Source organism: Hyperolius riggenbachi, chromosome 2, assembly GCF_040937935.1.
Source record: "Hyperolius riggenbachi isolate aHypRig1 chromosome 2, aHypRig1.pri, whole genome shotgun sequence".
Lineage (NCBI taxonomy): Eukaryota > Metazoa > Chordata > Amphibia > Anura > Hyperoliidae > Hyperolius > Hyperolius riggenbachi.
The window spans coordinates 473,880,436-473,895,596 of NC_090647.1; the positions used below are offsets into that span (position 1 = coordinate 473,880,436).

A 15,161-nucleotide genomic window follows, 5' to 3' on the forward strand; every position below is an offset into this window, starting at 1 on the left:
GGGAGCCGGCTTCATTACTTCCTCCCTCCCTCCCTCTGACTGAATGCCCCCTATGTATGCATACCCGCCAACAGTCCCGTTTTCGTCGGGATTCTCCCGATTTGGGGGGGCCCTCCCGCTATCCCGGGCCCCCCCTCTTGAATCCCGTCGGCTGGGCAGAGAATGGAGGCGGAAAAACTGATCGAGGCTCCAGCCGCGGTACTGAATGTATTAGAGGCAGAGGACCGCTCTGACACGGAGAGAGAGTGGGAGCACTTCCAGCGCCGCCACCGCAGAGCAGCAGCCGCCGAGTCACATGTGAGAGAATCACATGTGAGAGAGATGCACGGCGGCGGCTGCTCTGCAGTGGCGGCGCTGGAAGTGCTCCCGCTCTCTCTCCGTGTCAGAGCGGTCAGCTGTTTGATGTGAGAATATATCGGCACCTGGTCCTGGGGGGGAGAGGGGGGTCGGGCAGACATAGGCATGCTCTGCATGCTCATCAGTATCTGATATGCGGCTTTGCGTCCGGAGCTTGGGCAAAAGGCTACATAGTAAAAAAATTAGATTGATTTTTAAGTTCTGCATTGGCTTTTTGGCTCACTTAAATACTAAATAAAATATTGCAATAGAGATTTAAATTTCATTTTGGGGGCTAACAGTTACTCTTTAAAGGGAAGGTTCAGGGAAACCTGTAAAAAAATAAAAATCCCTATCCACTTACCTGGGGCTTCCTCCAGCCCGTGGCAGGCAGGAGGTGCCCTCGCCGCCGCTCCAGAGGCTTCCGGTCGTCTTCGGTGGCCGACCCGACCTGGCCAGGCCGGCTGCCAGGTCGGGCTCTTCTGCGCTCCAAGGACGGGCTCTTCTGCGTCCCACGCGGGCGCGCTGACGTCATCGAACGTCCTCCGGGCTGTACTGCGCAGGCGCAGTAGTTCTGCGCATGCGCAGTACAGCCCGGAGGACGTCCGATGACGTCAGCGCGCCCGCGTGGGACGCAGAAGAGCCCGTCCTTGGAGCGCAGAAGAGCCCGACCTGGCAGCCGGCCTGGCCAGGTCGGGTCGGCCACCGAAGACGACCGGAAGCCTCTGGAGCGGCGGCGAGGGCACCTCCTGCCTGCCACGGGCTGGAGGAAGCCCCAGGTAAGTGGATAGGGATTTTTATTTTTTTACAGGTTTCCCTGAACCTTCCCTTTAAAGAGACACTGAAGCGGAAAAAAAATATGATATAGTGAATTGGTTGTGTACTATGAATAATTACTAGAAGATTAGCAGCAAAGAAAATATTCTCATACTTTTATTTTCAGGTATATAGTGTTTTTTCTAACATTGCATCATTCTATAATATGTGCAGATTACACAACACTCAGCATTCAAAATGAGTCTTTCAGAGCAGTCTGTGAAGTAATGACCTCTCCTCTAGCAGAGGAAAAGTAAATAGTCCAGGAACAGTTGAGATAATAAAAGTCAGATAACAGCCCTCTCCACGACTAAAGGCCCATACACACGTCGGATTTTAGCGAACGACCCGTCGTTTGAACGTTCCGTCGTTCGGACGTTTCCGCGTCAAATCCGACGTGTGTACAGACTATCGTTCGGGTGATAAGACTGGTTACCAGCGATCCGCCCGGCGGATCGTTGGTAACCAGTCTTATCACCCTAACGATAGTCTGTACACACGTCGGATTTGACGCGGAAACGTCCGAACGACGGAACGTTCAAACGACGGGTCGTTCGCTAAAATCCGACGTGTGTATGGGCCTTAACTTAGGCCCAGTGCACACCAAAACCGCTAGCAGATCCGCAATACGCTAGCGGTTTTGGGAGCTGATTTCAGAGCGATTCTAGGTATGTTTAGAGAGGTTTTCTAAACATACCAAGCGGTTTTGGGTGCGTTTTTGTGTAGCAGATTACACATATTGTTACAGTAAAAGCTGTTACTGAACAGCTACTGTAACAAAAATGCCTGGCAAACCGCTCTGAAGTAGCATTTTTCAGAGCGGTTTGCGTTTTTCCTATACTTTACATTGAGGACGAAACGCTTCCGAAATCTGCAAACGCGCAGCAGGAGGCGCGTTTGCGGCTTGGCAAAAAACGCAAACCGCCGGTGTGCACCATCCCATTGCAATACATTGGACAAGCGTTTTTATAGGCGGATGCGGCCGGCGGATCGCTCCAAAAACCGCTCGGTGTGCACTGGGCCATAGTCGGAGAGCTTAATGGCTTGTTTGCATAGAGATAACAACTAGAGTTTCTCAACTCTTCCTGTACTGGAAACAATTACACTGATGTATCTGATCTTAATGTTTTATTTCTTAGCTGTGCTACACATACAAATCATAATATCATCATTTTTTTTTTCGCTTCAGTGTCTCTTTAAAGAGGCACTTAAGTCACACAAAAAAAAGTTCTACTCACCTGGGGTTTCCCTCAGCCCGCTGCAGCTGATCGGTGCCCTCGCCGTGTCTATCTGATCCTCCCGGCCTCGCCGGGGACCACTTCCGGTTTCCCCGGCAGGACCCGACAGGGATGGGAACGCGAGTGATTCTTCGCGTTCCCAGCCAAAATAGAACACAAAGAATCACTCGCGTTCCCATGCCTGTCGAGTTCTGACGGCGAAACCGAAAGTGGTCGCCGGCGGGGACGGGAGGATCAGAGAGACACGAGAGGGCACCGATCAGCTGCAGGGGGCTGAGGGAAGCCCCAGGTGAGTAAAACTCATTTTTTGTGTGACTTAAGGTTCACTTTAAATGGAAATAAATATGGCTGCCTCCACATAACTCTCACTACAGTTATTCTTTAATTACATGCTTACTTTATTACACCTCTTACAATTTTTTGTTTTTGTGGTGGTGAAAGTTGAAGTTTTTCACGTTAAGCCTGGCTGTCACAGACACATAAATATCTGAATACATTATAACACCTTATTACACTATCCCAATGCAATTGCCTGTCCTGCATCAGGGCTCGGCAGTAGTATTTTCCTGCACTTGGAAGTAAACTCCACATTATTGTCTTTTACTTGAGAACAGCACAGCTCTTTGTTTACAGGAAGCAGCCAGGTTCGGAACCGCTCAATGCTCCTCTGCTAGTCTGCTGCTGGTCTGATGCAACACCTACGGATACAACAAGCAGAGAAGTTTTGTCTCAGGCGAGACGCCGTAGTTGGATGACGTCGCGGTCACATGACCCCTGCAGCTGGAAGTTACTGTAGATGCACATGGGTGTAGGAGAGCTCGGTGCTGGATACCAGTGACACATCAGGCATGTGAGTGTCGCGTATTATCCCTTCCTAGTGATCACACAGACAGGACTGGGAAGCTGTGCAGTGATCGCTGGGCTGCTGCAGACTGGCTAGCTGTACAAAGCATTGTGCCATATGTTGCTCTATGCCAAGTAACATGCAGCCTCAGCTCACAGAGCGCACTGGTGACCTCTGCCATATGTACTTACAGCTTCAGTGGTGAGGTGGAACTGTATATGGGCTGGTGACTTCTGAGGTGAAAATATTAATCTATCTTTACTTACCTGGGAATTCTCCCAGCCCCTAGAAGTCTTATGGATCCCTCACTGCAGCTCTGGTGTGGTGAAAATGTTTGCAACTTTATAATATTTTGCAACCGGTTGCATTAATTTATACTTATTGCTATCAGAAAGTGCAACCTAACTATTGATTTCAATGTATTTGCATCGGAAAATGCAACCCAACCTACCCCTATTCTCACACAGAACCCTTCTCTACTGGACAACTAATAACGAACACTAGGAATCCAGCGCAGGAGATTTGGGCGCAGCCGGCGCCACCATAGACTGTAATAGGAATTACAGCTATAGTGGCGCACAGTGAGTAACTTCGGCGCTGTCAGAAGACGGAGCTGAAGTTACTTTTAAAACACTGCAATTCATCTGCTAGCAATCACTGGTCACTGGAAGCCGAATTAGTATTTCATTTCCCTACCAGCCACGTCGACCTGGAGGGGGAATTGTAATTAATGCTTTTTCATAGGTATGCACTAATAACCCCCCCATGAGGGAATAAAGAACCCCACTGGTGTGCAACTAATAAACCCCCCTGCATGGAAGTAATAACAACCCCATCCCCGTGGAGGGAGCTAAACACTGTCAGTTGCAAATGACAGCTGGGAAATGTGAAAGAAGTCATGCATGTGCAGTTAAGCCCAGTCCATTCAAGTTGCAAAATATTACAGGTTGCAATATTTTTCATTACACCGGTACTCCCCGTTGTCCTGCTGGTCATCCGTAAGGCTTGCCGACCCATCAGCGGGCGGCGTGCCTGCGCATGAGAGGACCCGCATGCAAACATGCCTGCGTCATCGCCCTTGCATGAGCGGCAAAGGGTGAGATCAAATAACAACTAGTGATTAGACACAAATGAGGGGTAATTACACAGGCTAAACTCCTTAAATGCATACAGGGTGCATTTCTATTATGTTTTCCTTGTGTCCTGTGCAAGAGTTCAGGTCCACTTTAAACATTTCCTATAGCATTACATTAGCAAGAGCTTGTCAAAGCGCTGGTTCTTTAAAAGCACTGGTGGTGTAAACTAGACACCAGCCCTATCATTTTGTTAAATTTTAAGTTCAATCTATAAACCCTCACCTCTGAAAAAAAACAAACAGGACATTAAGGCTGCTTACACACAGGGACGTTACAGGTGCACGTTAGTGCGCCTGTAACGCTCCCCCAACGCACATCAATGTAACACAAGTGGGCTGTTCACACAGCCCACATTGCGTTACATGTAACGCTGCACGTTGTCCGGAAAGTGCAGCATGCTACGGCGTTAGAGCGGCTATAGCCGCGTTAGACTGTTTGCACATGCTCAGTGGGGGGCAGAGAGGAGGCGGGGAGAGCCAGCTACAGTAGCCGCGCACATGGCTACTTAATATTCATTGCACTGGCGGCAGCTGATTGGCCGGCGGGACCACGTGATGTGGAGTGTCTCGCTCCGCATCACGTGGTCCCGCCGGCCAATCAGCGCCACTCTGGGAGACCTTATAGGGATAGAGCCGCCTAACGCGGCTCACTCTACCGTCCTCTCTTGCAGCACCATACGATGCGTTAGGTGCATGTTATGCGACCTTAACGTGGCACCTAATGCAACGTCTTGGTGTGCAAGTAGCCTTAAACTATGTACACAGTTAAGATTGTGAATGTGTAATCAAACGTGCCCCATCAATGATTTATTACCACTTTGGTTCAAAAATTAACGTGTAATCAAGCAGGGCTGTGGAGTCAGTGCAAAAATCATCCAACTTCTCAGTTTATGAAGCCTCCGACACCAGGTACCCAAAATTGCTCAGATTCCTAGTCTAATACTTACCAGGGCTGTAGAGTTGGTACAAAAATCGGTACTTATCCGTTAGCCGGGCGCATCCGGCAGATGGCGCTAATTACTATTCCCCCTCCAGGCCGACATGGATAGTAGGGAAAGAGGTAACTCTGGTGGAGTTTTGTCGCCACCTAGAGGATGCGCCCGGCTAACGGATAAGTACCCAAAAATCATCCGAGTCCTCCGTTTATGAAACTACCAACTCCAACTACCCAAAAAAATTCTCTGACTCCTGGACTCTGACTCCACAGCCCTGTATTCAAGTGCCCCCCGTCGTTGCCTGAGACCCTTGTAGTGCTCTTGCCTTTTGATTTTTTTTTTTTTGCAAACATTTCAAAGAAGTTTGCATAACATAATGTCAGTGCATCCATCTCCTCCCCTTTATGGAGCCGAGTAGTGTGGTACAACAGTTGTTCCTAAATTGCTGGTATCGTGATCAATCTTTTTGGGTGACATGAATGTTAAGTGTATGTGTAGCTTTTAGTTTGTCTTAGCATCCTAAAGGTGCTCATATGTTACTCACTTTTCCATTGAGTAAATAAACAATTCATTTTACTGGGCAATCAACCACAGTATTGTTGATTGACTACTGGCCCACACACTGCAGGTGAGAACCTATGTGATTCTCCTTCACTAATCGAGGTGGGGTTGCTCCTTCACTGGGGGAGGGAGGGTTGCTCAGCAGGAGGCAGAAGGATGATTCCTAATAGATTTCATGCTGAATAATCCCAAGGAAAAAGAAAAAAAGTACTGGATCGGCACCAGACGCTGAACTGGCCACCTGATGGGGGTTGGATGAAGTCCTGCTGTGCCTCCAGAGCAGAGTCAATATTGCAACAAGACGAAAGGAAATCCGGGCACCAGCAGTTGCGTAGCAATCCACCACTTTATTTCATCCCCATCACAAACAGATACAGGCAAAAAACAATGGCCTAACAGCCGTTTCACAACACAAGTTGCTTCCTCAGAGACCCAATAGTGGTAGGGCTCTGCAGAGTATTGGGGATCATGAGACATACTGACGGAAGAGAAACGAGGATGGTTTCAGTACTGCTGCTTTATTTTTTTTTTTTTTTTTTTTAAAGATACTTTTATTTTTTAAAAGAAGGTAAGAAACAGAATATATAGAACAGAAATCACATAACATTCCACATGAGATATGGGATAGATATACATATGTATGCAAACTCATAAAAAAAATACAAACATAGAAATCGGAACCACTACCAGAGCAGCTCAAAATAATCAGAAAAAGGGATTGCATAAATAACATCATACTGGGATATGCTGATAAAAAGAAACTACACAAAGGCAAGGATCACTGAGTTTTAATATAAAAACATGAAAAGATTAGGACAACATGCACCTGTATGATGCAGAAACAACCTGAGGGGTTCCCTTGGGCCCGTTAGGAATCATACATCAAGGTACCCAATACCAACTGAATAGTACACAGGGAACAAAAGTGACTGTCCAGCGGGCATCACACAGTGCATATAAGCTAGCCGTAGCCTAATAGGAAAACCATGCAACTATGCAAATAGAGGATAGAGTAAGGGCTTGCTCACACTAAGGGTGTTTTTGCCATTTTTTCAAACAGACGATTTTCAAAATGGCCTTAAAAATGCTTGTGCAATGACTCCCTACGAGAGAGTTCACATCTGAGCGGTTCGTTTCTGCTCAGTAAAGTGGGGCCTGTACCTTTTTTGAGGTGATTCCGCCTCAATGGAAGGTATAGGGAAAAACGCAAAATGCTCACAAAATCGCTTTGTGCAGCGATTGCGTTCGTGTTTTTAATAATAAATACTGTATTTATTCTCTTCCAGGTCAAAGAGTTCACTTCCTGACTTGTGTCAGGGATTGAAATAAAAAAAAAACGCTTTGGAAAAGCGCTTAGAAAGGCGCTTTTAACAAAAACGCACCGCCCACCCAAGCGCCGGGAATCGCAAAAAAAAATGCCCAATGCGAACGCTGATGGGATCGGAACACAATGTGAACAAAGCCTTAGAGATAACACAAAGTAATGGACAAGAGAGAAAAACAGAAGAGGGAGAGAGAGATAGCAATTGTGAGGGGCCACCTCAGAGGTGTAAATCAATCCCAGTATGCCTAAGGGATAATCACCAAGCCCACCCAAACCCCCAAAAACCCATTCCCAGAACTAACAAGACATGAGACAAATACCGTGATGACTCCTGAAATTCAAACCAGCCAAAACTGGTCTTCCAAAATTGTTCCTGACTGTCCTGAATAGTAGTGGTGAGATCTTCCATTTTTTAACCCAGTCCACCTCCCTGAGGCAATCCTGTACTGTGGGAGGACCTGTAGCTTTCCAACGCCTAGCAATCAAGGCCCTAGCCGCATTAACCAGGTGTCAGGGTTTTCTCATATTTTCTGATGGACCAGGTATCATGGTGCAGCAGAAAAAAAGGCTGGTGAATTGGGCAGAAGGTAGTCAGTCAACACATGCATACAGTAATGTCTTTCACATCTGCCCTGTACTGAGTAAAAAGCCTGCTAGTTTCAGTGCTTTTTTAATCAGCAATCTTATATTTTATGTGCAATTTTTAAAATAACTTTTCTTTTCCTTTTCAGATAAATGGCCTTAAATAAGTCCATGCACCCAAGAAACCGCTACAAGGACAGACCTCCAGACTTCGCCTATTTGGCTTCCAAGTATCCTGAATTTAAACAGCATGTCAATGTGAACCTAACAGGAAGAGTGAGGTGTGTTTAATTCTGTGTTTGTGTATCCTATTGCCCGCTAAACATAGCTGTTAGAGTCTCTGGGAGAGATTTATCAACGCATTACCAACAGTTTTTTCTTCTTAATCTGTTCTAACCAGCAGGGAGAACAGTTCTAATAAGAACGTTCTTAAATCCTCGTAATAGTGGCAGTTTAGCATGAATTTCTAGAGCTGCACTACAGTTAAGAGAAGTGCAAATCCATCCTTAAGGGCTCTTTCACACCAGAGCCCTTTTTCGGCGTTTTAACGCAAAGTCTATACTTTGCGTTAACCAAGGTAAAAGGAAAGTCCATAGACTTTTATTTTACCTTTCACACCCGACGCTGCGTTTCGATGCGTTGCGGTACAACGCATCCCATCGCATTTTATCGTCGGGAATCAGCGTTTCCCCTTCGGGTAAAGTAACTACTACCGCCGCTACTCAGCGTCGCACCGCAGATTCCCGACGACACGCCGCAACGCCTGCAGGAGTCGTTCTCCTGCATGTTTTGAGTGTGTAACCGGCCTAAACTGGTGCAGTTTATGAACTGCTGGCTGGACATGATTGCAGAGTGCAGGCTAGACATGATTTGTGATGTGCCCCTCCCACCTGCTGAATTCCTCCTCAGAGCCTGCTGCTATCAATACAGCAGGTGTGTTGGTTACCTCAGCAACAGCAATTCCCCTCACACACTGCACTGTCTGAGAGACCTTCTTGTCTCCTCCTATTATACAACAGTTTTAGAAGGAATCTGCACTATCTAATGATTTCTTAAGATGCCTGAGACAGTTCTGCACGGATTTCTTGATAAATCTGGCCCTCTGTCACCTTTCTAAGATCACACATTTAGCATGTGCTGTATAATTGTTTTCTGACCTGTCAGGCTACTTTCATACTGAAATGTTGCATTGCACAATAAGACAAGACAAAAAAACATTTATATTGCGCTTTTCTCCAGGCATACTCAAAGCCCCAGAGCTGTCTCAGAGGCTATGTCAGAGGCTATCCAGCCACAATAATAATATAATACACAATGAGATTTCCCCCCTACATTGTGACTAGCCTTAAAGTAAATCTTAGATCAGTGATGGGCGGCTAACCTTGGCACTACAGCTGTGGTAGAGCTACAAGTCCCATGAGGCTTGTCCACAAGAGGTAGCGCTCACAGTAATAGAAACTCTTTTTTCCCCAAACACCTGTTCGCCTCCTCTTATGCCCAGAAAACTTGAATCCAAGAGGTGGCGCTCACAGTGTATATCAGCAATGCTAAACACTTTTTAAATTCACAGTTCAAGTTAATATTCAAAGTTCAGGTTAATATTCATAAAAATATGTATGCAAGGCAGAGAGACCACTTCCTAAAAAGTCCCGTAAAAGTCCATAGAAAAAAACTTCAAAGTTCCTTCAACTCCTATATATTGGCTTCAGCAGATGAATTGCCTCAAAAGACAGAGATGACCACCACCAGCACCCTTTGTGTGCCACTCACCGCATCCACTGACCAATAAGGCCAGTATGAGCCTTGGGACCGTTCCCGGGTCGTCCCCCACCTCTCAGATCAAAACAGCAGTACCTCCTCACAGGGATTATTCTTCTGTATTAAGCCACCTCAAAGGAAAACTCCACATAGTATAATACCGTTTAAAAACTATTTATTAAAACATCCGATTACACTCACATATTCCAGCAGGGTAAAGTAGCTCAGAGTTTTAAGACGGGCTCTCCCCCGTATAGGTGGCCTAGGCTGGCAGGCTTCCGTCCCGTCGGGCTCACTTCTAACACTGCCACACGCTCGGTGCACTGAGGATTACCTTCCTAGGTACGTCTCGCCTCCTCCACGCCACTCCGTAGTGTGCTAGTCCCACTTCCGCATCAAGTGATGCGGAAGCGGGACTAGCACACTACGGAGTGGCGTGGAGGCGGCGACTGTGAATATTAACCTGAACTGTGAATTTTAACAGTGTTTAACATTGCTGATCTACACCGTGAGTGCCACCTCTTGGATTCAAGTCCCATGAGGCATTGCAATACTCTGACAGCTCTAAGCATAACTCGGGGAGGCAGATGCATGGTGGGATTTGTAGTTTTGTCACAGCTGGAGTGCCAAGGTTAGCCATCACTGCCTTTGATGAAGGGAACAAATAGATTTTTACTTACCTGGGGTTTGTTCCAACCCCCTGTAGTCTGTCAGCTTGCTTGATGTCTTCCCGGTCTGCTGCTGTAAAGTCTGAAATCCAGCTAGGTTGTGGGCCACAGTCCTCCATCATGCTCCTGTGGCCAGGAGCATTCTGCGCAAGAGCAGTTATAAGTCTTATGGTGCCCATACATGGTACAATTTGTTTCATTTTTTTTCGATTAGATACATTTGTTCGATTATATAATTGGATCGAAAAAAATTGCGTAGCTTTCGAGGTACCATACACAAACGTTCGATTAGGCTGAAAATCCGGGGAAAATGATCGAATATGCCAAAAGATCGAGAGAAAAAATAAAGTATTCGATCTAATGGTTTACTCAAACGGAAGTGTTTTTTTTTGCAACTGGAATTTTTTTTTTTTTTTTTCAGCTCGAGCTGCATTTTACCTCAGATAGTTAACACAGACGGCAGTTGTAGCTCAAAACGTCTATTGAGCTGTATTTTTCCTCTGAGTGGTTCAATTTATTTATTGTGAAGTTAATATTACCTCAGAGCAACTACCGTTTTTCCCCTAAAATAAAACATCCCCCGAAAATAAGACATGTCTTATATTTCAAGCAAGCTTGAAATATAAGACATCCTCCGAATATAAGGCCTAGTTTGGCCACGCAATGTGTCCCCCTCCTCTTCGCTCCCTCCCTCTGCAGAGTCGCGAGCAGAGCATTACCGTTAAAACAGAAGAAACTCACCGGCTTCCGACGTGCCTGCGTTAACGTCTTTCCTCCGCAGCGTCCAGCTTCCTCTCCCATGCAACGGCGGCTCATGTCATGTGACGCGGACGTGCGTGCGTCACATGACTATAGCCGCTGTTGCCAGGAAGAGGAAGCTGGACGCTGCTGACGAGAGAAGTCATCGCCGCTACGTCGGAAGCCGGTGAGTATCCTCTGCTGTGCTGCTCCGCTCGCAACTCTGCAGAGGGAGGGAGGGAAGGAAGGAAGGGTTTTTACTGGGCTGGGGCTGTTGTCCTGGACCAGGGCACTACAGTGCAGCACATCAGGGAGGGAGGGAGGGAAGGGCTTTACTGGGCTGGGGCTGCCATCCTGGACCAGGGCACTACAGGGCAGCACATCAGGGAGGGAGGGAGGAAGGGAACGGCTTTACTGGGCTGGAGCTGCCACTGGGGAACAAAATTGTAAGCCCTCCCCGAAAATAAGACCTAGCATGTTATTTGGGGCTGAAATTAATATAAGACAGTGTCTTATTTTCGGGGAAACACGGTATATAGGTGTGTTTTACCTCAGTGTTGTTGTGTTTTTTTTTTAGTGGTCAGGGAATTTTTCCCACAGAGCGATTACATTTGCTTTGTTCCTGTGGACTCTCCTTGATGAAGACAAACTTACTTTACTTTAGTAAAAAAAAAATAATTATAATAAAATATTGATCCTACACATACTTCAATATTTAAGCTTTAATCTTGTTATGAAGACAATGCAAATAAAGATTAGTCTTTAAAACTATACTCAAGCCCCATCTACACCATACAATTTTTTTTGTCCGATTTCAATTCGATTTGATTCATTGATTCAATTCGATTCAATCCGACATGTCCGATCGGGATTCGATTCAATTTGCCATTACAAAACAATGGCAAATTGAATTGAATCCCGATCGGACATGTCGGATCGAATCGAACAATGAATCAAATTGAATCGATTTGGACAAAAAATTGTATGATGTAAATGGGGCTTTACAATTAGGATCTAAAAGATCTTTTCATACAATTTAACATACATGATACAATTACAACACACAATCATCAACATTTTTCCAGTATGTCCGATCAGAATTTTCTCGAGAAAACGGGATGATCGTTCAAATTTCTTGATCGAAAAAAAAAGGATTCTTTTCGACTTTCATTTGATTCGATTGTTTAGATCGAATAAACTGGAAAATCAAACGTTTTTATTGCACCGTGTATGGGCACCTTTAAGCCTGGTACACACTTTCAGTTATGATTGACCAATGTTCCCACCTCCATGTAGTATGAGGGTTTACTTACACAATCTGCTTATAGTATTCAATACCTACACAATCTGATTTCAATATCTGTTCACCCTCATACCAGATAGATGTGGTAAAAATTGGTCACTGATTGGCCAATTATAATTGAAAGTGTGTAGAAGGCTTTTCAAACTGTGCATTCTCAGAATGCTCCTGTAGCTGGAGCGCAAACAGGAAGACATGTGGCGGGATCACGCATGTGCATTACTCCGTGACTGAGCCAAGCACTGTACCAGGGCTTGCACCGACACAACAGATTGGATTGTGAGGACCCTGAAGGAGCTGACAGACTATGGGGGCTGGAAGAAGCCTCAGGTAAGTAAAACATTTTTGTTCCCTTCATCTCAGGTGCACTTTAAAGCTATCAAATCTGAGATATTTTAGTAAATAGTAGAAGATGTGCAAACTTGCACGAATTCTTTACAATGCTGTATTTTGCTTTTTGCCCACTCCGCCTCATCCAGTGGAGGCTCCATCATATTGTAGTGTAGAGATGATGTCATTTCCTCTGCAAGTGAACAGAGCATGCTTAGTAAAGATTGTTTCTTTATCTTAAGGTGGCCATTCACTGGTCTATTTGCCATCAAATTCGACCAACAGATAGATCCCTCTCTGATCGAATCTGATCAGAGAGGGATCGTATGGCTGCCTTTACTGCAAACAGATTGTGAATCGAATTTCAGCATGAAATCGATTCACCATCTGTGGAGCTGCCACCGCCCCCCCCCTGCATGCATTACCTGATCCGGCCGGTGCGAGTTCCCCGGTCTCCGCTGTCTCTTCTCCGGTCTGGGCTCCTCCAGCTTCACTTTACTTCCTACCGGGGGAAGTTTAAACAGTAGAGGGCGCTCTACTGTTTAAACTTCCTGCCGGGACAGGAAGAAGTGAAGCCTGCTGGACTCGGAGCCCAGCGCGGAGACGGAGCAGCGGTGACCAGGGGACTCACGTCGGCAGAACAGGTAATGCATTGCCGCTGTATTGCGTCGGTCGTCGGCATTCGAACGCCGCTATCGACGCACTCCCGACCCGCCGGCGATCGAGCGAAATCTTCCGCACGAACAAGAACGACGGGAATCGACGGGAGCTAACGATTTCGGACGGAAATCGATCGTTCGGTCAGCGTTTGTGCAATGATTTCACAGCCGATTCGATCACAGTGACCGAATCGGCTGTGTATCGGCGGGAAAATCGGTAAGTGTATGGGCCCCTTTAGTAGAGCTTGTCAATTAGATTCTAGTAATTCTATCTTGAAAGCACATTTTATGTAGTTTGTCATTGGGCCCTGACATACTGGGAGTGACTTTGATGGGTCCTGTTCTGAGCTACGTATAGCTTGCATTACATTTGCATACAAGCAGGACTTGCATGTCATTGTCCATCTCTACATCTCGGTAAAGGTAAACATAGATACTTTTCTGTTTCAATAGAACATGAAATGCACCACAGACTAGAATTTTTTTGTTTTTAGTTTGTACCAGAGGCCCACTAGATCACCAGGGAAATGGACCAGAGGATCCATTTCCCTGGTGATCTAGTGGGCCCCTTCCCCTTTTAGATAATCCCTGGTATAATTTAGTGTCTCCACCCCCTTCCTGAAACATTCCCTGGTAGTCTAGGGTCCCCCTCCCTCCCCACATGCAGGAAGCGATGCAGGGTGAGTATTACTCACCCCTCTACACTCTCCAGTGTGTAGACAAGCAGTCACCACAGCAGCCAGCCTCGTACTGAAGCCTTGATGACATCAAGTCAGGCCGGTACATGCTTCAGTACGGGGCTGGCTGCCGATGAGGACAGAACTGCGCAGCGATCGGGGGAACGGGACAGGTGAGGCACTTGTTTACCTCCATGATCACTACAATCACCGGAGATCATAGTGATTAGGAGCCAATCAGCGCTGCTCTTTGGCCTCGGGTGCGCATGATCGCTGCGGGGCCGCTTGTAACCGGAGCAGTAAAATCTTTGTCAGAGCTGCAGCTCCACCTGCAGGAGGTAGATTTGTACAGCTTTGGTCCAGAACCGGTTAAAGAGAAGGGGAAAGAAAAGGAAAGTTAGAAAAAGATTAATATTGGGACTAGGTTCACAGTGGTCGGTTGCATAACTCCCGCGTTGTGAGCTGCAATGGAGACCGGCCATAGACTTTAAAGGACAACTGAAATGAGAGTGATATAGAGGCTGCCATATTTATTTCCTTTTAAGTAATACTAGTTGCCTGGCAGTCCTGCTGATCCTCTGCCTCTAATACTTGTAGCTATACAACCTGAACAAGCATATTCAGATCAGGTGTTTCTGACATTGTCAGATCTGACAGGATTAGCTGCATGCTGGTTTCTGGTGTGATTCAGACACTACTGTAGCCAAATAGATCAGCAGGGCTGCCAGGGAACTGGTATTGTTTAAAGGAAATCAATATGGCAGGCTCCATATTCTTCTCTTTTCCTTGTCCTTTAATACAAAGCCTGCATGTAGCAAGTTAAATTAACGTGATCCATTAATGTGAACAGCTCCATAGAATTGGGTGGGCAGTGAGTTGACGTAGAATTTTGCTGCAGTGCAACTGACCACTGTCAACAGAGCCTAAGAGGAGGACAGTTAGACCTACTTTTCCTCTAGATCCGCATATAATCCCAGATTTTGCCCATTACAGCTGACTATTCATCTGACCCCAAGAAATCAAACCAGCAGGCACACATCTTTGATAGCCTATCCATCTGATCATTTGCCGTGAGCAGCAGCTCCTCCTACTTCTTGATTTTCTCAACTCTATGCAACCAGTGGGAATGGTTGTTTTTATCCCTCAAAGCTGAGGTAAGAGCCCTTGCAGCCGTGGTAAGGTGGGGAAGGATCGTTTTGCTATATTTAGTAGGAGAAAGTTCTGAATTCTGGAGCAGGTTAACATCTGGTGCAGCAGCTG

General features: G+C 46.2%; 1 protein-coding gene and 1 long non-coding RNA gene across 3 annotated transcripts in view; one reads left to right on the forward strand and one right to left on the reverse strand.

The window, feature by feature from the left end:
* The window catches only part of LOC137544881 (uncharacterized), a 41,456-nt gene extending 38,356 nt beyond the window's left edge, over window positions 1-3,100 (reverse strand). Inside the window, exon 1 of one of the 2 annotated variants that reach the window (XR_011025931.1) lies at window positions 2,995-3,100. This is a non-coding gene — a long non-coding RNA (uncharacterized lncRNA). Of the gene's footprint in view, window positions 1-2,895 lie in introns of both variants that reach the window. The other variant, XR_011025932.1, reaches the window with a different exon arrangement.
* Window positions 3,101-3,163: 63 nt separating this feature from the next.
* Window positions 3,164-15,161, forward strand: part of METTL16 (methyltransferase 16, RNA N6-adenosine) — a 114,640-nt gene continuing 102,642 nt past the window's right edge. Inside the window, exons 1-2 of the mRNA XM_068270239.1 lie at window positions 3,164-3,240; window positions 7,921-8,052. Of these exons, the coding sequence (XP_068126340.1) occupies window positions 7,925-8,052 (128 nt within the window). The 5' untranslated portion in view covers window positions 3,164-3,240; window positions 7,921-7,924. The remainder of the gene's footprint in view (window positions 3,241-7,920; window positions 8,053-15,161) is intronic.